The following is a 23,860-nucleotide window of genomic DNA, read 5'->3' on the forward strand; positions in this document are numbered from 1 at the left end:
CACATGCGTTTCACAGCTAAAGCTGTAAGGCTGTACTGATAAGCAGCCTGACCGCAATATGCATATTCTAAACCCCAGAGATTGGAAACAGTTGGGGTGACGTCAGAGATGAGCTACAGCACAGAGATGCTATATGCTTCTACAGAAGAGATACTATAAATCTTTCTTATCACTGATCAAAGACAAACAGTTTCCCTAATTACCAGTAATGGGTTAAATGCTGTCATAAACAAAGAACATGCACACTCATATTTCTTTGTATCTAAAGAGTTATTCATATAGTTTGTAAGGATGCCGTATTGTGATGTTTATAATTGTTCAACCTCTTCAAAAGTGGACAAAAATGTGTCATTTTTTCACTTCCCCAAAGATGCAGGTCTTCAAAAAGCATGGGTACATTACTGTCATACAAGAGACCTTACATTAACCAAATACAGTAAAATATGTGAGAAACACTACGCCAGATCAGTATTCTCGTTATCCACCCCGGTTAGCTGAATTAGGTTATCATAATGCTCGTGCTCAGTTAAAAGACGATGCTGTACCCGATGCTGAGTGGCCTACCCAAGGTGAATGTTCAACTTCATCAAATACTGAGAGAGAAAAACCATCTGGGTATGGTGCATATAGAAAGCGACAAATACTTCAGGTAAAAAAAACCTTCTTTTTTTTTTTACAATATGATTACATATGTGCTGCAAGTTAACTGCTTTTTACTATTCGTATTTTGTATCAGGATTCAAATTTAAATTTGGGGAGGGGGTGCAATTTGCTAGAGAAAATTGTTACCAAAAGAAAACAAAGATCATTTTTTATAATCCCTGTCTTATGGGTAAACGGGATTAAAATCACAGGGGAAAAAAAGTCACAATCTGGGTAGGAAAAAAAGTCACAGGAAAGTAAGTCACAGGAAAAATAGTCACAATATGTATAAAGAGTGTCTATGACCACACCTAGCAAAAAAAGTCACAATTTCTTTTGTTCAAAATTTTTGATTGTTTTTGCCTATACCAAGGAAAAAAAGTCACAATATTTATAAAGAGTGACTTTGACCATACGTAGGAAAAATAAAGCACCGATGAATAGTTAACATTTGCTAAAAAAAAAAAAAACAACATATTTTTTCCTTCATCCTATGTATGGCTTCAAAGATTATAAACTGATGCCATTTTGTCTACTTATACAGGGAATACACTGTCTAGAAAAGGGGAAAGGTGCCTTGTGAAGCCACTAATTAATCTCAACAGTCCCTGTCAACACTTGTTGTAAATACTTAAAAGTTAATTATGTTCCCCAAACAAAGTTTGGGAACATATTGTTTTTACTCTGTTTCTTATTATTAAGGTCTTCCGTCTCAACGGAAGACCTTATAGTGATTCTTATGTTTCTTTTCCTCTATTATTATGTCTCCGAACACAAAGTGTCGGAGACATATTGTTTTTGCTCCGTTTCTTATTATGTCTCCGAACACAAAGTGTCGGAGACATATTGTTTTTGCTCCGTTTCTTATTATTCTTATTATTATTATTTTCTTCTTATTATTCCTCTTCTTTAGTGAGAAATTTGTCCGACCGATTTTGTGAAAGTGCTTTGACAGATCCACTTCAAACTTTGTGAGCTGATAGGTGGTCACTAGGAGGGGTGCATTCAACTTTTCAAATTTTCAAAATGGCCGACGTTTCAAGATGGCGGCCAAAAAACGTCAAAAACTCTAGGCTGTCGGATTTCAACCAAATTCTATTTCTAGGGTAATTTAGTGACCCCGAGTCCATTTCCACCATCAAAATTTTTTTTTGAGCCGCCATTTTCAAAATGGCCGCCATATACCGAAATATTTGAAAGTGTTAAAATCTCTACAAAATTTGGGTTCTGGGGTCAATTGAGGGTCCACAATTCATTTCTAGCATCAGTATTTCCTTCCAATCAATTTTCAAATGTTTCAAAATGGCCGCCATTGAAGAAAATGGCGGCCAAAAATCAAGTCCGTCGGATTTCAACCAAATTCAGTTTCTAGAGTTCTTTGAGGATCCTGAGTGCATATCTGGCATCAAGAACCATTTCTGACATGGGGAGGTGTTCGGAGACATTTGTGTTGGCATCCCAACACAGTTATAGCTCGTTATTCTTATTTTCTTCTTCTTATTATTATTCCTCTTCTTTCCGAGAAATTTGTCCGCTCGATTGTATGAAAGTGGTTTGACAGATCCACTTCAAACTTTGTGAGCTGATAGGGGGTCACTAGGAGGGGTGCATTCAACTTTTCAAATTTTCAAAATGGCCGCCATTTCAAGATGGCGGCCAAAAAACGTCAAAAACTCAAGGTTGTCGGATTTCAACCAAATTCTATTTCTAGGGTAATTTAGTGACCCCAAGTCCATTTTCATAATCAAAATTTTTTTTTGAGCCGCCATTTTCAAAATGGCCGCCATATACCGAAATATTTGAAAGTGTTAAAATCTCTACAACATTTGGGTTCTGGGGTAAATGTTGGGTCCACAATTCATTTCTAGCATCAGTATTTCCTTCCAATCAATTTTCAAATGTTTCAAAATGGCCGCCATTGAAGAAAATGGCGGCCAAAAATCAAACCCGTCGGATTTCAACCAAATTCAGTTTTTAGGGTTTCTTGAGAATCCTGAATGCATATCTGGCATCAAAAACCATTTATGACATGGGGAGGTGTTCGGAGACATTTGTGTTGGCATCCCAACACAGTTATAGCTCGTTATTATTATTGTTCTTTTTCTTACCGATTTTGTGCACGCGATTTCTCAAAAACGGCTAGATAGATTTTCATGAAACTTTCAGGGAAAATGTAAAATAGGATTTTCTAGAACAGCTTTTTTTAGTTTTGCCAAAATCACTTCCGGTCGCAAGTTACGGCCAAATTTCCATTTTTCAAATGACATTTTGTCCGGGCGTTTTCTCATAAACGGTTAAAAATTGGGTCTTCAAACTTTCAGGGATGATCGATGGTGACTTGTAGATGTGCAATAGGGTATTATCATTGTCATCCGTCACTTCCGGCTGTCACCGGAAGTGAACAAAAGAAACGTCAAATTTCAAACTAATGCTTTTGAAACAAAACTTGCATAGATTAATTAGATATCTTTCGGCGTTTCAGAAAATGTTAGACTTACCGGAAGTTTAACCAACAACTTCCGGTTTTTAGAGAAAAACTTCGAAAAAATGGTCTTTCTTTGTCCTCGTATATCTCGTTTATTTATCAAACTTTTCATACGATATTTACAGATATTATTGACATTATCCATCTTAAGAGAACCCTGTAACACTATTTCAAAATTCACTTCCGGTCACAAGTTACGGCCGAATTTCTGTTTTTCAAATGATATTTTGTCCGGGCGTTTACTAATAAACGGTTAACGATTGAGTCTTCAACCTTTCAGGGATGATAGATTATCACTTGTAGCTGTGCAATAGGGTATTTTCATTGCCATCCGTCACTTCCGGCCGTCACCGGAAGTGAACAAAAGAAACGTCAAATTTCAAACTAATGCTTTTGAAACAAAACTTTCACAGATTAATTGGGTCTCTTTCGGCATTTCAGAAAATGTTAGACTTTAAGGAAGTTTAATCAGCAACTTCCGGTATTAAGAGAAAAACTTTAAAAAATTGGTCTTTTTTTTTGTCCTCGTACATCTGCTTACTTATCAACATTTTAATACGATGTTTCAAGATATTATTGACATTATCCATCTCTGTAGAACTCTTTAATACTATTTCAAAATTCTCTTCCGGTCACAAGTTACAGTCGAATTTTCGTTTTTCAAATAACATTTTGTTCGGGCGTTTTCTCCTAAACGATTAACGATTGAGTCTTTATACTTTCAGGAATGATAGATAGTGACCTGTAGCTCTGTAATAAAGGTTTATCATTGCTATCCGTCACTTCCGGCCGTCACCGGAAGTGAACAAAAGAAACGTCAAATTTCAGAGTTATGCTTTTGAAACAAAACTTGCAATAGGTTCATTGGGTCTCTTTCGGAGTTTCAGAAAATGTTAGACTTACCGGAAGTTTAACCTACAACTTCCGGTTTTTAGAGGAACCCTTCGAAAAAATGGTCTTTCTTTGTTCTCATATATCTCGCTTATCTATCTACTTTTTAATACGATGTTTACAGATATTATTGACATTATCCATCTCTGGGATACCCTTTTAATACTATTTCAAAATTCACTTCCGGTCGCGAGTAAGGGACAAATTTCCGTTTTTCAAATAACATTTTGGTTGGCCGTTTTTTCATAAACGGTTAATAATAGAGTCTTTCAACTTTCAGGATATGATTGGTGGTGACTTGTAGCTTTGTAAAAAGATTTATAATTGTCATCCGTCACTTCCGGCCGCCACCGAAAGTGAACGAAAGAAACGTCAAATAAATTTACACTTTTCAAACAAAATGTGTGCTTGAAATAATGAAGTGTCTTTTGGAGTTTCAGAAAATGTTACAGTTACCGGAAGTTTAAACAACAACTTCCGGTTTTTAGAGAAAAACTTCGAAAAAGTGTTCTTTCTTTGCTATCATATCTCTCGCTTATAAATGAAGTGTTTGTTATGATTTTCACATATACAATTGACATTATCCATCTTCAGAGTTTAGTGAATTATTTGGTGGTTTTTTTTTTCAAAAGTCACTTCCGTTCGTTAATATCTACGATTTCCGTTGTTGTTTTTTTCTCCAGGCGTTTTCTAATGAATAATCAAAGATTGAGTCTTGAAACTTTTAGGAAAGTTAGATGGTGACATGTAGATGTGAAATATGTGTTTCAATTTTCCTGCCGTCACTTCCGTCATCCACCGGAAGTACCTTAAAAATATGTAATTTTTCATTTTTTTTTTAAAAATTCAAATGCTCATAACATTATTTAATAGAGTGTAATCTCATACCATTTCCACCGGAAGTTGGTTTTTCGAAACCGGAAGTTGTCCCAAAACTCTGCATTTTTCACCGAAATATTTATTGTGGGTTCCTACACGGTAAGTGTGGAATTTTCAATCGTTTTATGGACTCCCAAGATACTCGAAAATGAATAAAACAAAACCGAAATTGTTTGTAATTGATACATCACGTCTTACATGTATATGTTTATCACTGGTTTTTTAAAAAAAATAGGTGTTTATTCCATTCATGTATAGTCATTCTTCAATAATTGAATTCTCCCAGTCAAGATCCTATTTCGTCAGAAATTGGACGGAAGACCTATTCGTTGCTCGCAACGAGATCATTTCTAGTTATTATTATTATTCTTTTTCTCCGGTACTTTTTTGTCCGGTAGTGTTCTCAGAAACTACAAAAGGGATCGATATGAAACTTTCCAGGATGATAGTATAGCGTTTGTAGATATGCATGGTGATAGTCATTTTGTCTGCACATGCATGCACGCGCGCGCACGTGCACTGCAATTTTGGTACAAAAATTTTAAAATCAGAATATTAAGAGGATCGATATGAAACCTAAATAGGATGGTAGTATATCATTTGTAGATATGAAAAATGATAGTGATTTTGTCTGCACGCGCACGCATGCGCGTGCACATGCATTACAAAATTTGTACACTAACTTTGGAATCACTGCAGTCCACCTTTTTTGTTGTTCATTGAAATGGCTTGATATTCATATCATAGGTAGATATTGAGACCCTTAACTGATTTGCATGGTCAAAATTACCAATTTGCACGCGCATGCACGTGCGCTTCATTTTGATTGGATAATACTAAAACGTTTGTAACTATCTTATTTATGAAGCGAATGAGATGATATTCACAGCATACGTAGACAATATGTGTATCTATATATTGGTGTAACAAAAAATGCCAACGCACACGCGCATGTGACGTTTTTCAAATGTTCGATTTTTAAAGGACGATAACGTTTTTGTTTTTCATCAAATTCTATTGATATTAGGGTTTTAGATGTGTCTTGGTACTCCTTACAAATTGCTGTGGTTAGAATTACTGCTCAGCACGTGCATGCACGTGTGCTGAATTCTGATTGGACGATTTTAAAATCGCTATAACTTCCTTATATTTGGTGGAAACGTTATGAAATTCATACTGTGGGTATATGATACAAATGCCTGTTGAACGACATCAACAAAAATTCGGAATCATACACGCGTGCGCGTGTATGCACGTGCAACGCTTTCTTTCATTTCTTGGTACTGAAATGACCATATTAAACGTACTACATGTAATTAAAGGCTAAAATAAAATGATTTTTTGCTATAGATTCACAAAGACATCACATTTTATTTGGGGGAGGTTTGGGGAACATATGTAACGGTCCCCGTTACAATTAGAACTAGTTTTTATTGGGGTTATTTGTTTGTTGCAAATGATTAAAAAAATCTTCTAACTTTGAATCAAATTTAAGTAAAACTTTTCTCCTTATATAATAATTGACTTTTCTCTCTCTCTCTCTCTCTCTCTCTCTCTCTCTCTCTCTCTCTCTCTCTCTATATATATATATATATATATACATATATATATGTATGTAGTTTTCTTTCAAAAACAAGGTATTAAATTATTTCATAATAATTATATTCCCCATAAAGCAATTAAATTTTGATTTCAGCCGTAGTGCATGTTAGTTAGTAAATAAGTACATTAATTTACAAATGTTCTTGCAGAGTGAGGCACTAACTCAGGGTAGTAAGTCTTCATTTCAAGAAAATTTTTTTTTAAACTGTTTTACACCTAACACCATTTTACACTTGATAAACTTTGGGTGTAATCTTATTAATGGAATGTTCTCAGTGTTTATTTGTTTTTGTTTATTATTTTATTGTTTTCAAGTTGTGTTTCATTGTCTGTTAGCCTACTGTAATGTTGGGATATGGGGGTTCATTTTTCTGTTTGTGTTTTTATGTGACGTCACAGAGGGGTTAGTGCCATGCCTGGCATGGCACTAACCCTTAGTGCGCATGTCAGTAACCCTTAGTGCCATGCCTGGCATGGAACTAACCCCATCGCTTTGTTCCAAGTATTACCGCGATTCAAACTGCATTTCTCAGTTGTTGTAACAGAAAACAGCAATTTCCACAATTGATCATACATCCAGCCCCGTAAGATCTGCAATAGCTCGATATACAAGCCTGGCCTGCCCTCGCACTTCGCAACGTGCACTTGTCTCGGTTATAAGCAACCCGTCGCATAGAGGAGGAATAAACATACCTACACTTCATCATCTCTTCAACTGCAACCATTTGCAACGATTTATAAGAGGCAATGCGACGTTCAAATTCTACAAGGACCAGTACGCCGCAATGTAAACACTCTCTCGATCTGGTATGGCCGCCGCGACCGCGCCTGCTGCAGACTATCTATTTAGCGACGTCACAAATTTAATTCTGACGTAGCGTACACTGATTCCCGTACTTTGGTAATATAACGTAGGAAATATCAACACATTAAAATGTTGCGAATTTTAAAGTCATTTATTCACCATTAAGTTCTCCTATATCATGGTAAACACATATCACGGGTGCATATCCCATGGTATTACGGATCAGCGAGAATAATGGATCGAAATCATTAGAGTTTCATGATCCGCCCCTTGATTTAGGCCCGACTTAAAAGCTCAAATTTAGTGTGCAAAGTCTTCAACTTGGAAGCCAGTGTGACGTGTCGTTGATTGTTACGTCATGGTGAACCATCCCTGTATCTTACAATAAATGCTGGCCGAGTTAGAAGGTGCCCCCCCCCCTTTTTTTTAAAAACAGAACATGGTATATGTATGCGACTGTACGCTGATCCTCTTTGTTATCGTGTATATACAATTATGATGTATGATACAGGCCGCATCATATTTAATGACGATTGGATTAGCTGATAAAACAGTGATTCATGATCACAATTCAGTCATCGCCGATGTCTACATAACTCGGTAATTCTTCAATTTTCCAAGCATCGCATGTATTGTTTTTTATAATAATTAGTCTACTATTTTTTTAATTTGGTATTGATCGCATGTATTGTATATTTATTTTAATGATTTTATTATGTTTAGATATTAATTTATAGAGATTTTTTAAAAAGCGTATTTCATTATATACATGTAATATAAAGTTAGCTTATTTCTATGTATATTCATGAAATCTAATTCTGTGTCATTCTATGATATTAAGTTATATGACCGCAAGAAGAAACGGGCCAACAAGTACATTTTTGAAGAATTTGGCTTGAAGATGGAGTTCACCTCAATGATCGCGGGAATCGCCTGTTTAATCGCAGCATTGTATCAGCCCTTCGACTGATCCTGTGAAGTGCAGGTCCTGGGGAGACTCGTGTACCTGAATGGCATCTAACCTGTGCTGCAGACTATCAAGATCCAGTCAAAACGGCCTTTTTCAAGGCCACCAATATTTTAGAAAAGACACCACTATTACAACTTGCAAGAAAGGAATCAATATTGAAAAGTTATGATAAATTGAAGTACAAACGAATTTATATAGTTTTAATATAATTTGAATAACATTAAAGGCATAGGGTCTATCTTTTATCTCAAAAAATGACATCACAATATTTTGCAAGAACTCCAAAAAAGAAATTTGTAGTATTAATTATGAGTTATCTATTAGCCCTATATAAAAATTTTGTCTGGAGGACAATATATTAAACTTGTACCCCGCTGATTGGTGGCTACATACAAACATAAGAGATGCGAAATCAACAGGGTACCAGTTTAGGCAAATGAGAACAGGGAATTATTTTGTAATTACTATCGTTATCCAATGTGTTTGTAAACATTCTGAAGAACATTGTGTGATTTTCTAGTTATGATCTTAAATTTCGCCACCTTTTTGAAACATGCAAAATTTCACCAATATCTTAGACCCTATGCCTTTAAAATGTAACCAAGACTCCTTATAGTATCAATCATATGTAATTATATTTATTGATTATAATTTTCCTTTAATTTTTGTCTCTTTTAAAAGCCACTATGGGCATATCTCTAAAAACGTTTTTAAGGCGGTCAGAATTTACCTCAAGAATTTTTTACGGTTTTCTAAAATCTTATGAATATTGGGAAATCAGTTAGTAAATACTTTCAATACATATATCATCCCGTGGGGATCCGCGGGTTAGAATAGGTCCTCAGTACCCCCTTGCTTGTCGTAGAAGGCGAATAAATGCGGCGGTCCTTCGTTTGATTCCGCAAAAACCGAGGCTCCATGTCACAGCAGGTGTGGCACGGTAAAGATCCCTCCCTGCTCAAAGGCCTAAGCGCCAGCATAGGCTTAAATTTTGCAGCCCTTCACCGGCAGTGGTGACGTCTCCATATGAGTGAAACATTCTCGAGAGTGACGTTAAACAATATTCAATCAATCAATACATGTATAGTACATTCATATAAGTTGTCTTTGTTGCGGAAATATAGTAAAAGATGGGGCATTTTGAACCATTTTTGTTGTTAGATTCCATGTCTAATGTTGAATATTTCGTAGCATCATGCATAATCATGCATATTATGAAAGACTTTGTATTTATTATATCACCATGCATATGAAGAGGGAGGACTAAGTTTTTAAAACTTGGGCCCGAGGCCCGATCACTTTGTAATTATATTACACTAAACACATGTACGTTCAAACTAAGTTAGTATTTAATATATGTATTGAATATGTTATAATTGTGTGTGTGTGCGCGCACTCACTTTATTCTGATAAGTACATTCGTACTATTTGCTATGAATATATCAGCCTAATGGACTATCCCTACTTTAAATATTATTTTAATTCAAAGCGTTCAAGAGAAATGGAAGACAAATCTTCTACATGTACTAGATCACTTCCCCCTCATTTTCTTTCTTCTTTTTTTATGAAATCGTTGTTAGGCTAAGTGGACACATTTGGATATAGCTGTTTCGTAGTAAGCTTACGTTGAAGGTCTTTTTTTTTCAATAATAGAAATATGCAAGAATTTTTACCCCTCTATTCAATGTAAACTGCCGAGAACAGTGATCTTACCACACAATGTCTTGGATAGGAACGAATCACAGGGGTTAAGGCTTTTTGGGGCCCGAAATCTAGATATAGATATCTATATTTATGGTAGCACAGAGTTCGGGTCAAAGCGGGCATAGCGTCCCTGTGCCTGCTTGTTATAAGTAGAAATTATTTCAGTCGAGGCTTTATATCGATCGATGAGACAAGCATTATCTGTGGAAAGCCTGGTGTACCTGTAAAATGCGAAACGAAACCTACCCCTACCCCCCCCCCCCCCCCCAAATAAAAAAAAAAAACAACCCAAATTATTATAGTTTATTGTGAAAAATATGAAGCGCCACTCCATTTTTCCGGCTTTGTCATTTTCTGGACCCCCCCCCCCCCCCCATTATCAAAGTAGTTGGTTAAAAGAGAAAAAAAACAACAAACTAAAATACTGAAAACGAATCATATAAATATAATATACTGAAAAAGTATTTGTTTTGTACCCTAAAATATAAAGTCTGATTAAAAGCAAGTCCGATATAAAATGGCTGTGTTAGGGGAAAATTGTTAAGGTAGTACTCTACATCATCATAATGGCTGACTTCCTTTAAAAACATGGATGAAAAATCGATATCAGCAATATTTGACTTGTCCTTTTCAATTTAAATACCTAACCGAGTAGCGCAGCAGGTTAGAATACCGACTGCAAAAAGAGAAAGAAAGAAAAATAGAGAGGGGAAAAAAAAAAGAATACCGACTGCTGAACTGTAGGTCGCATGTTCGAGTCCAGCAGGGGTTTTAATTCTTTTCCAGATTATCTTCGACTAAAACTGTATTTGTTTGACAAAATAAAGTAAATGTGAAAAATTTCAACTTCAAAATATTGTACATATTCTTCACTTTTCATCTAGATTAAAATTCTCTGGTGTAGCATACATCCTTAAGAAAATTATTACATATTTTTCAATGTTGTTTCGGGGGAGGGAGGTGGTGGAGATGAAAACCGATTCATTGATTAGGTTCATAAAATCGTCATTTGTTGTGGCAGCCATTAAAACATATAATAAAATTTGTTGAATTATAATTGAAGTCTTTTGCAGTATATCTGTTTCTTACAATATACTATCACAATCGGTGGGAAAAGGAAGGAAAGGGGTAGGGGGTAGGAAATGACAAAGCCGGGAGGCGAGGGTTGGTACCCACAGGCACTTGCTTGATATTTCTCATAATAAATTATGATGATTTTAAGATACATTACATGCATTTGCATGAAGTATATGAAACGGTGGACTCTGAGCATGACTTTCCGTTCTCTCTTTCCTTGTTCATAAGCTCTTTGGTTTTACAAAATGCCGACCTCCTTCCAATATATTTTCCGTGCTCCGTTCCGTTGTCCGTTTAAGTTCTAGACTTACTGCATATTAATAATAATTTCTAACCGAATTGTAATCATATTGCTGACATTTACATGAAAGATTCCTGACATAGTGCAGATTCAAGTTTGTTCAAATCATGGCCCCCGGGGGTATGATGGGGCCACAATAGGGGATCAACGTTTTACATACCAAGATATAGGGAAATATTTAAAAATTTTCTTCTCAAGAACCACTTAGTCAGAAAAGCTGATATTTGCATGAAAGCTTCCTGACTTAATGCTGATTCAAGTTTGTTAAAATCATGCCCGCCCCCCCCCCCCCCCCCCCCCCCCCCCCCCCGGGTGTATGATGGGGCCACAATAGGGGATCAAAGTTTTACATACAAATATATTGGAAAAATCTTTAAAAATCTTCTGAAGAACCAAGAGGCCAGAAAAGCTGAGATTTACACGAAAGCTTCCTGGCATAGTGCATATTCATGTTTGTTCAAATCATGGACCCCGGGGGTTGGATGGGGCCACAATAGGGGATCGAAGTTTTACATGCAAATATATAGGGAAAATCTTTACATTTAGACCTAGAGTTTCAACACGAAAGAGAGGGGAACAAGGACTTAGTATTGGTTTTTTAAAAAAAAAAAGGGGGGGGGGCTATGGCAAAAATCAAGGTCTTTTTTTATGTAAATGTTTTAAATAAAATTAAAATTGACATTGACTTAGTGTAAGGGAGTTATTAATGTGGAAGAAAATAGTAGTACTCAGAAAAAGCTCACTTTTATACAGCCAGTACTTCGTTTGGGAGACTTTATTATCGGCAGATTATAATCATATGTTGTCTTTCTCATTAGAAATACTTCTTTGGGTTTGCTAATATGGTGTAAAAATTAAAAAAAAAATGCATGTTTAGGAAAAGCAGAAAAGGATGTTCCAAGAGAGAGAGAGAGAGAGAGAGAGAATATTTTAATCTCGGTTAAGATTCGGCTGGGCTGAATATTTGGACTGACCGAAGCTGAAAGTAAATTTCCAGACATGAATTATGAAGGACTGCTCCGAGATTCGGTGAAGGCGTCAGTCCAAATATTCAGCCGAGCCGAATCTCAACCGAGATTAATATAAGAATATTTGTGCGAAGTGTGTATGTGAGAGAGAGGATGTGTGCGTAGAGAGAAAAATGGAGATGTGTGTGTGTGTGTGTGGCGAAAGAGAGAGAGAGAGGGGGGTGGTGGTAAAACTTCTTTGGAAATTCGAACACACTTTCTCCGTTCTACCCTTAACTCCACATCTAAATGTATGCTGAAAAATGGCACACAAAAGAATGAATGAATGTTAAAGGCGAGCTCAAAGACTTACTGGTTTTAAACAACTTTCAATACTGTAGAAATCGCATTATGGTTACACGATGTTAGTATACTTTTTAGCCGAGTTGCAACGAAGTTGAACTCGTTTTAATTGCTTAAGTGCCAAACCTGCATATCATCATTTTTATTGAATTTCAAAAAGGGGGATGGGGTGTGTGCCCCCCTCCCTTTTCCGGATATCTATGCTGTGTTTAACATATTTTGTATCTCACAAATATTTTATTTAAATAGTAAAATATTTTAAAAATTACAATCAATGCATTTTTTCCCCATATAAAACCATGAAATTCCCTCACCCACTAAATTTAGACCCCAGGTTATGTTTTAAATATTGTAGTAACTAACGTTAACTGTACATTTCCCGCTGTTTACAAATTACTCTATGAATAATTAAGTAACTTGCATGAACAAATTTATTATTCATGGCAGCTGCATATTTAAAAAATAATTCACTTCGTACTGTTGAGTTGTTGGCGGTCTCCAGGTAAACTATCTTCTTTTTACTATATTCAATGTTCATATTCATAATTTTCTTTCCAATCGGGATCGGATGCATCAGTTTCATATTCGTGTCAGATTCATGTTCAGAAACATTTCTATTACTGACAGAAAAAAAACGTTCACAGGTATGTGTATATCTATTACATAACACTTCCTGTCTGCTTCAACACCCCAGACATCGATCGGCGCATGCTTTACCCGTGAAACAGCAAAAGTAACTTTTCTATTGTGTAATTCTTACATCCTGGGTATTGTTATCTTCAATGTTTTATCAATTTTATTAGCATTATTTTTTCTTTCTGAATTACAAATGAAAGAAAATATAACAAATGAATGATGAGGCCAAATTCAACTAATTAGTAAATTATCAACCATTGTCACAAAAAATATTGGGCGGATGGGAGAATTTTATTTTTTTAATTTTTATTTCCCGGGGGAAAAAATCATGACAAAAGGCATCACACAATGTGTTAATCAAGTTAACATTCAAAGAATCCTTGGTAGAAGATGTAAAACCAACATTCTGTGACTTAGAATCATTCACTCAAGTCACTGGGAAGCAAGTTTGTTGGAAATCGTAATTTTTGCGAGGCTCTTTTTTGAGGGGCGGGCGGGATGGGATGATAATCAATCAATTAATTTTAATCAATCTATTTAAAATCAGACTTCTTAGATCCGCACCGAATACTCTGCGTATGGTAGCGATTGTGAGCGTAAATCTTAGGATCTGATTTTAATTAGATTAGATTTTAATTGGGCTTAAATAGGAGATATATTTCAAACCCCATAACTTCTGTAAAATCTAGTGCGGGGGGGGGGGGGGGGGGCAATAAAGTTGCACCCACTCCCCACTAAAGTTCCACTAAATCTATCACTTACTAAATATTGTGACCCGATGTAATGGGCAGGCTCGCGCTAAGAAAAGAAACTTAGCCGAGTTTGAGTTATAAGGAAATCTTGGTTATACATTAAAGGCGTCTTCACATTAATATTTCCCTCAAAATTTCTTATAAACCAGCTTTACTTCCCCATAAATACATAATATAGATTCGTGTATGCTTCGATGTATCATTATACATTTGCAATTTATTACATTTCTTGCAAGTTGTAATAGTGGTGTCTTTTCTAAATTATTGGTGGCCTTGAAAAAGGCCGTTTTGACTGGATCTTGATAGTCTGCAGCACAGGTTAGATGCCATTCAGACACACGAGTCTCCCCAGGACCTGCACTTCACAGGATCAGTCGAAGGGCTGATACAATGCTGCGATTAAACAGGCGATTCCCGCGATCATTGAGGTGAACTCCATCTTCAAGCCAAATTCTTCAAAAATGTACTTGTTGGCCCGTTTCTTCTTGCGGTCATATAACTTAATATCATAGAATGACACAGAATTAGATTTCATGAATATACATAGAAATAAGCTAACTTTATATTACATGTATATAATGAAATACGCTTTTTAAAAAATCTCTATAAATTAATATCTAAACATAATAAAATCATTAAAATAAATATACAATACATGCGATCAATACCAAATTAAAAAAATAGTAGACTAATTATTATAAAAAACAATACATGCGATGCTTGGAAAATTGAAGAATTACCGAGTTATGTAGACATCGGCGATGACTGAATTGTGATCATGAATCACTGTTTTCAGGGCCGTAACTGCCGATGAGGCAGACGAGGCAACTGCCTCGTCTGATTTTTTGGCAAAAAAGAAAATAAAATTATATAAATGTTATATTATAGGATATATGTTTAAAATGAAGACAAGCACCTTTGTCTTTGACACCATATTACGATTCTTTACATAGTACAAATGAAACACAAACATGATAAATTGGGATTTAAAAAGTGTCATTTTCAGTCGTAAAGTCAATCGGCGGCCCCCAATCCCCTGCCTCCCCTGATTTAGAACCCTACTTACGGCCCTGGTTTTATCGGCTAATCCAATCGTCATTAAATATGATGCGGCCTGTATCATACATCATAATTGTATATACACGATAACAAAGAGGATCAGCGTACAGTCGCATACATATACCATGTTCTGTTTTTAAAAAAAAGGGGGGGGGGGCACCTTCTAACTCGGCCAGCATTTATTGTAAGATACAGGGATGGTTCACCATGACGTAACAATCAACGACACGTCACACTGGCTTCCAAGTTGAAGACTTTGCACACTAAATTTGAGCTTTTAAGTCGGGCCTAAATCAAGGGGCGGATCATGAAACTCTAATGATTTCGATCCATTATTCTCGCTGATCCGTAATACCATGGGATATGCACCCGTGATATGTGTTTACCATGATATAGGAGAACTTAATGGTGAATAAATGACTTTAAAATTCGCAACATTTTAATGTGTTGATATTTCCTACGTTATATTACCAAAGTACGGGAATCAGTGTACGTTACGTTAGAATTAAATTTGTGACGTCGCTAAATAGATAGTCTGCAGCAGGCGCGGTCGCGGCGGCCATACCAGATCGAGAGAGTGTTTACATTGCGGCGTACTGGTCCTTGTAGAATTTGAACGTCGCATTGCCTCTTATAAATCGTTGCAAATGGTCGCAGTTGAAGAGATGAAGAAGTGTAGGTATGTTTATTCGTCCTCTATGCGACGGTTTGCTCATAACCGAGACAAGTGCACGTTGCGAAGTGCGAGGGCAGGCCAAGCTTGTATATCGAGCTATTGCAGATCTTACGGGGCTGGATGTATGATCAATTGTGGAAATTGCTGTTTTCTGTTACAACAACTGAGAAATGCAGTTTGAATCGCGGTAATACTTGGAACAAAGCGATGGGGTTAGTGCCATGCCAGGCATGGCACTAAGGGTTACTGACATGCGCACTAAGGGTTAGTGCCATGCCAGGCATGGCACTAAGGGTTAGTGCCATTCCTGGCATGGCACTAACCCCTCTGTGACGTCACATAAAAACACAAACAGAAAAATGAACCCCCATATCCCAACATTACAGTAGGCTAACAGACAATGAAACACAACTTGAAAACAATAAAATAATAAACAAAAACAAATAAACACTGAGAACATTCCATTAATAAGATTACACCCAAAGTTTATCAAGTGTAAAATGGTGTTAGGTGTAAAACAGTTAAAAAAATTTTTTTTCTTGAAATGAAGACTTACTACCCTGAGTTAGTGCCTCACTCTGCAAGAACATTTGTAAATTAATGTACTTATTTACTAACTAACATGCACTACGGCTGAAATCAAAATTTAATTGCTTTATGGGGAATATAATTATTATGTAATAATTTAATACCTTGTTCAAAATATATATACTGTGACTTTCTCCCCCTTTGTATATGTGACCCTTTTCTATCAAAATATATACTATGAATTTTCCCCTATACATATAATATAATATTTATTGTGACTTTTTTTCATACGTCTATGTAATTTTTATACAAAATATATATTGTGACTTTTTTCCCTGTGACTTATTTTCCTGTGATTTTTCATCCGTGATTTTTTTTCCGTGACTTTTTTTCCTACATTCGTTTTATGGTAGGTTTCTTACATTATTTATATGTGACATACATTTTTATAGATAAGTGGTTCAGAATGCCATGATGTCAATTCATTAGACATATACGGAATTTTTGTTGATTTTTTTTCAATATATACATGATATACATACTGGTACATATTTATATATGTTTAGCAATTTAGAGCTTGGGGGGAAGGAGGATCAACAACCTAAATCTGCTGCAAATGTGAATATCAAAGTTGAAGTTTATTACATGATTTCCAATAATATTTTACTGCAATTGAATTTTGTTATTTCTTAAATAAATCAGAGTTCTGATAAGTCTTCAGCCATTGTATTGAATACGTTACGGTGAGAATTTGCAAGAAGTTCACCTCTGACGTATATAACACACACCTGACTCTTATCTCATTAACTGTCAGCACTGCTTGGAGAACTGCTTCCACTGGTGTTTACAGATTACTATTTCCAGCTGTGCCTTGTTATCAGATGCTTGTTTAACAGATTCAGTGTGAGAATCTGACTTAAGGATTATAAAGACAATGATTACAGACAAATAATTTTTTGTGTCATGTGTCCTTTAATATCTGAAATTCACTCCTCCCCCTACACACCTTGTGTACTGTTCATATTTGAACTTCACCCTTCTCCCTACACACCTTGTGTACTGTTAATATCTGAAATTCACTCCTCCCCCTACACACCTTGTGTACTGTTAATATCTGAACTTCACCCCTCTCCCTACACACCTTGTGTGCTGTTAATATCTGAACTTCATCCCTCTCCCTACACACCTTGTGTACTGTTCATATCTGAACTTCACTCCTCTCCCTACACACCTTGTGTACTGTTAATATCTGAACTTCACCCCTCTCCCTACACATCTTGTGTACTCTATCTGAACTTCACCCCTCTCCCTACACACCTTGTGTACTGTATCTGAACTTCACCACTCCCCCCCCCCCCCTTACATACCTTGGGTACTGCTAATGAGATCTGGGACATTGTCGCCATTACTTCCTATCACCTGGAAGTTGTCATCTTGAATGAGCTTTTTATTGATAGATGAATTGCCTTGGTCTCTTGAAGATGAAGACTCTGTAAAAAAAGGAAAAAACCACGTACAGACTGTGTTAAGGATGTATGCTACACCAGAGAAATTTGATATGGATGGTAAGTGGAGGATATGTACTACAATACAGTAATCCCCTGCTATATTGCCCCCAGTTATAATGCCACCTCCGCATATCGCCAAAAAAGTTCACTCAGTGAGCAGGCTTAACTAATTATCCACCGTTAGTCCTCCAGGTATCAAAGTTTGGAACAGATAATAAGTTACGTAAACGATAATCACCTGAGTTCAAATATGCAGTATTGTTTTTTAAATCTGAGTATTACGGACACACCAAAATCTAATAGCACATTGATGTAGTAGACAAAATTGGTTTGATTTCTTATGACAGCTGCACACCCCCTCCCCCGATATAATGCCACCCCCGTTATAATGCCAAAATTGCATAGGTACAAATGTTGGCGTAATAACGGGGGATCACTGTATTTTGAAATTGAGAACTTTCAAAGAGCTAGAGCCACGAAAGGTCAAAATCGGCCTGTATTTTTATGAAAAATTATCTGAAACTTAACAAATAAATATTGCACTAAATATTGTCAATATACATCGTAGTAAATATATTCATATCAAAATGTTAATTATGTGACGTCATAACTGTGCCGTAGATGTCATAACACGTGACGTTTGCACATTTTTCTCTAAAAATGACAAATTTTGGAACTTTGATTCAAAATTTCAGTTTGGCCACATTCAACGAACAAATTAAAAATTCTGACATGGGTAAAGAAATGAAAACTGCACAAATGAATGTTGGATTCAATTTGTTCGATGACAGTGGCCATACGTAAATTTCTTGTTTTAGGTCTTTCACAAACATAATTTATCGAATGATGATAGTTTCTCATTTAAAAAATAGACGTGTCCTTATAAAACATTATAAAATGATAGATTTTCACATAGGATCTCAAAGCATAATTATATCCCAATTATTTTGAAAAGTTTTATGTACATCTATGATCGAGGAATGAAATATAGATTTCGGATGATCATCATCGAATTATGTGATGACAATAATCAGTTCAACATTGATATTTGGACAGTGTATGTCTTTGCTTTTAGGTCCAATTTATCTCAAATGTTGAATATGCTAATAAAATAATTAAAAGACACCAATTATCTTCTTGTGTTCTTTTTATTTCGCCGATACATTGATGTTTAACTGTCACATAAATGTAAACATGAAAGCGCTCTACAATCATAGGGAGATAATTCGATCAACATAGCATTTGTATTGAGCTTATTTGACTACGAGCAATAACGTAAACCATGACGATATTTGGACAATGAGTTGTCTGAATACACAATATTTTTCTGTATAAAACTTTTCGTGGTTGTAATCTTGCTCATATCGAAATTAATTAAATAGTTGTTGTTATAATTTATAAAATCAAAACCGTAAACGGACCGGATTCAGCGGCACGAATTTTTAAAACAACAATTCCTCCAGAATTCCAGAGTTAATAGGTAAGTGATTACAGTTTGTTACCTAAATTTATTATTTAACGACTTGGCTTTATATATAGAACCATATGATCAACATTTCAGTCCCTTTTTGCTCTAGATAGGCCTATACGGTATACTGCGGTACCTAGATTTCGTCTTAGGTTTTAGGAATAGCAATTTGGAGTGTTGGTCAAGAATCACTAGCCCCCATTTTAACTTTTTTTTTTACCAACCTTTAGAAGAAATGCTGCGGAAAGGGTGTGAAATAAAATTCTAAAGCCTTTAAACACTCACTCTCTTTAAAAAAAATACCAGATCCGCCACTGTTTTGACAGATTGCCGATGTATACATCTGACATGTAAACAAATGGCTGGGACTGGGCGTCAACATGCCGTGCTCAGTACATGGGCTAGTTTTATGATCATCGAATTATACTTTGATATCTTGAGTAAAGTACAGTATCGTATTTTTCCCATGTTTAATAACCATCCCCCAAATATAACATTTAAAACGAGTTAGTGAACCTAAAGATAGGCCTATAGGATTTCGCAGACGATTGAAGTTCTTGTTACAAGACGAGCCTATTTAGATCTATAATTAAGCCGTGCAGATAAATATAAATATGAAATTAATGTTGTATGTTCGTAGATAATATCAAAATACTTACCTACACCGTAATGTTTATGATAAAAAAAATCTTGTTGAATATTACAGACATATTATATATAAATTGTAGCTTAATAAAGACTTATATATAACTTATACTTGCAAAAAAATAAGTCACAGTGGCGCAGTGGTTAACGCACTAGATCTACAAGCGAAGAGTCCGTAGTTCGAATCCCCTGACAACTGTATTTTTTTCCCCAATATATACGAGTAACCAGAAATGTATAAAGTTATTTAAGAAGCAAGAAATCAGTTTTGATTACCACGCAAAATAATCTGTATATTACGAAAAATATGATATTGTTTTCTGTGTATGAAATTGGTTAATTAGTTTTGATTAATGAATTCAAAAGCAGTGGTAGATTTGTTTGGGGATTGCAATCCCCACCCCACCGGTAAAAATTCTTCAACCCCCCCCCCTTTTTACGCGTGACAACTCCTTTCCCTGATTAGTACACAGTACAGTAAATTAAGCTGTACATTTCAGTATGTATATCCGATATAATGTTAAACGCTGAGCTTAATTATAAGTAATCATTATAACATTTTATTACAAAGATGTGTAGAAATGCGTGTAATGTAAAGACAGCTGCTGAACGATATTATAAACCGCGTAAACCATAAAATATAGATAAAGTTGAATATTCGTTTATTTTAGAATGCCTTGAACAGGACCTAAGTATTTTCCATGTGTTTTATGCAACAAAAGAACAAAGCCACGAGAAAGAAGGAAAATAACTAAACCTGAAATTCGCTTTCTACAAAAACACTTTTTTGTCTCTGTCAAACATGAACATGACACATTGTGCAATGCATGTAGACACAAATACTACGCTTCGGACAGAAAATCTACAAATTCGAAATCGGAAGAAGGAGCTGACGACAACTACTGCCCAACACCGAAACGTCCTAGATCTAGTAGTGTACTCACATGTCCCCCATCTGTCTCGTTGTGTATACCATTTACATCAAAGAGCCACTCGCATTGCTTTTTGTGTAAGCGCCCGGGACCAAAAATGGTCGTGGTCCCACCAAATGCAAGATTTCGGGTATTTTTGAACTGTGAAATTATATATGCGACGAGAGTATTGTCGAGGAATAGCTTACAATTTAATTACTGGACACATTATGCTATTTTATTTTTACACATGTTTAAAAGAATTTGTTCCTACCTACTGTACAATATAGAAGTATTTTAAAAGCATTTTAGTTGAACATATATTAGAAATACGAGGGTTAATTGTCCCAAAATTCCGTGGACTGGACTTTTAACTTTTAAGGTATTGATTTAATTTCATAAAACCTGTTATATATTATCAATTATACCATTGTTGACCAATACCGAAAATTTGCACTTTTATTTACCTTTTTGAGAAAATTAACTATTTACGATAAAGTTGTACTCGGCGACGCAACCTGCGACGTCAACATTTTCTCGCGGTGTTCGCGCGTCTGATCGAGGAAATCCTTCGAACATAAAATCCTTCTTTGATTTTCTTCATTTTTAAAACCCGAAGTACCGAACGTGCACATACTATATGCATTCATGAATTATCCGATAGACTGCAGTGAACATACGATTTGCTGATTCCCAAAATTTCTTCGATCTCTCGTGCGGTCCGACGTCTTTTTTCCCCGAATAGCGTCATCATTTCGCTGGATATTTGCATCTAACTGTCGCACGATATATCATAATTCATTTAAATATTCCGTCATACTGATAAACATTTTCCAGGTATATAAATGAATATCTAAACAAAATTCCTCTATAAAAATATACTGTCAGAAATAAAATGAACAAAGTGTGGGTTTTTTTCTCCAGCGATTGTAATTTCTTTTCGATTATATTAACCCCCCTCTTTTTTTTACCCTGCGCCGCTTTATGGTTCCCTATAATGAAAAACCTGAATTTTTCCTATTCAATGTCAATTATAAATGTAATATTAATTTTGTTTTTACATATTTTTTATTTAAAACTGTTTGCTCTTCATGTTGTAAAAGTTTAATTTCTCAGTGACGTTAGATTATTGAAAAACGCCGCTTGTCCACGGAATTTTGAGACAACCCTCGTACATGTTTTAATGACGTTAACGTCTGCCGACAAAACGTTATACAAAGACAACTTTCCAAGTAACCCTTTCCATCAAAGTAAGCAATATTATGCTATATTTTATTTTTTCATGAAGTACATTGTCATAAGATTCTATTTGGACAATTTCATTAAATTCAAAGAATGGGCCGATTTTGACCTTTCGTGGCTCTAGCCCTTTACTTTATTTAGTCAAAAAATGCAGTTATAGTTGAAAACAATCTGAGAAAAATTTAAAACCCCTGCTGGACTCGAACACGTGATCTACAGTTCAGCAGTTGACGTGCTAACCTACTGAGCTACTCAGCTAGGTGAGAATTTTTTAAATGAATAGACAAATATTGCTGATATTTATATTTTCATCCATGTTTTAAAAGGAAGTCAGCCATTATAACGATGTAGAGTACCTCCTTAGATCTTCAGAAATTACAGGTATAATATACCTATCTCCTTATCACAATTACATAATACACTCCTGATCACATTTACATAATACACTCTTTATCACAATTACATAATACACTCTTTATCACAATTACATAATACACTCCTAATCACATTTACATAATACACTCTTTATCACAATTACATAATACACTCCTGATCACATTTACATAAAACACTCCTTATCACATTTACATAATAACACTCCTTATCACAATTAGATAATAACACTCCTGATCACATTTACATAATACACTCTTTATCACATTTACATAATACACTCCTTATCACAATTAGATAATAACACTCCTAATCACATTTACATAATACACTCTTTATCACATTTACATAATACACTCCTTATCACATTTACATAATAACACTCCTTATCACATTTATATAATACACTCCTAATCACAATTAAATAATACACTCCTAATCACATTTACATAATACACTCTTTATCACAATTACATAATACACTCCTGATCACATTTACATAAAACACTCCTTATCACATTTACATAATAACACTCCTTATCACAATTAGATAATAACACTCCTGATCACATTTACATAATACACTCTTTATCACATTTACATAATACACTCCTTATCACAATTAGATAATAACACTCCTAATCACATTTACATAATACACTCTTTATCACATTTACATAATACACTCCTTATCACATTTACATAATAACACTCCTTATCACATTTATATAATACGCTCCTTATCACAATTAAATAATACACTCCTAATCACATTTACATAATACACTCCTTATCACAATTACATAATACACTCCTTATCACAATTACATAATACACTCTTTATCACAATTACATAATACACTCCTTGTCACAATTACATAATACACTCCTTATCACATTTACATAATACACTCTTTATCACAATTACATAATACACTCCTTATCACAATTACATAATACACTTCTTATCACAATTATATAATAGCACTCCTTATCACAATTACATAATACACTCCTTATCACATTTATATAATACACTCCTTATCACAATTACATAATATACTCCTTATCACAATTACATAATAACACTCCTTATCACATTTATATAATACACCCCTAATCACAATTACATAATACACTCCTTATCACAATTACATAATACACTCTTTATCACAATTACATAATACACTCCTAATCACATTTACATAAAACACTCCTTATCACATTTACATAATACACTCCTTATCACAATTACATAATAACACTCCTTATCACATTTACATAAAACACTCCTTATCACATTTACATAATACACTCCTTATCACAATTAGATAATAACACTCCTTATCACATTTACATAATACACTCCTTATCAC

The 23,860-nt window shown here is 35.1% G+C and overlaps 1 protein-coding gene across 2 annotated transcripts in view; it reads right to left on the minus strand.

Annotated features, from left to right (window-relative positions):
* The window catches only part of LOC125647846 (tyrosine-protein kinase JAK2-like), a 167,343-nt gene that overhangs the window by 87,805 nt on the left and 55,678 nt on the right, over positions 1-23,860 (minus strand). For both annotated transcript variants that reach the window (XR_008796068.1, XM_056140923.1), the window contains exon 13: positions 17,685-17,807. Coding sequence is in view for 1 of the 2 variants with exons in the window: in XM_056140923.1 (XP_055996898.1) it covers positions 17,685-17,807 (123 nt within the window). In the remaining variant the exon portion in view is untranslated. The remainder of the gene's footprint in view (positions 1-17,684; positions 17,808-23,860) is intronic.

The sequence above is a fragment of the Ostrea edulis genome, chromosome 6 (assembly GCF_947568905.1).
Source record: "Ostrea edulis chromosome 6, xbOstEdul1.1, whole genome shotgun sequence".
In the NCBI taxonomy this organism is placed as follows: domain Eukaryota; kingdom Metazoa; phylum Mollusca; class Bivalvia; order Ostreida; family Ostreidae; genus Ostrea; species Ostrea edulis.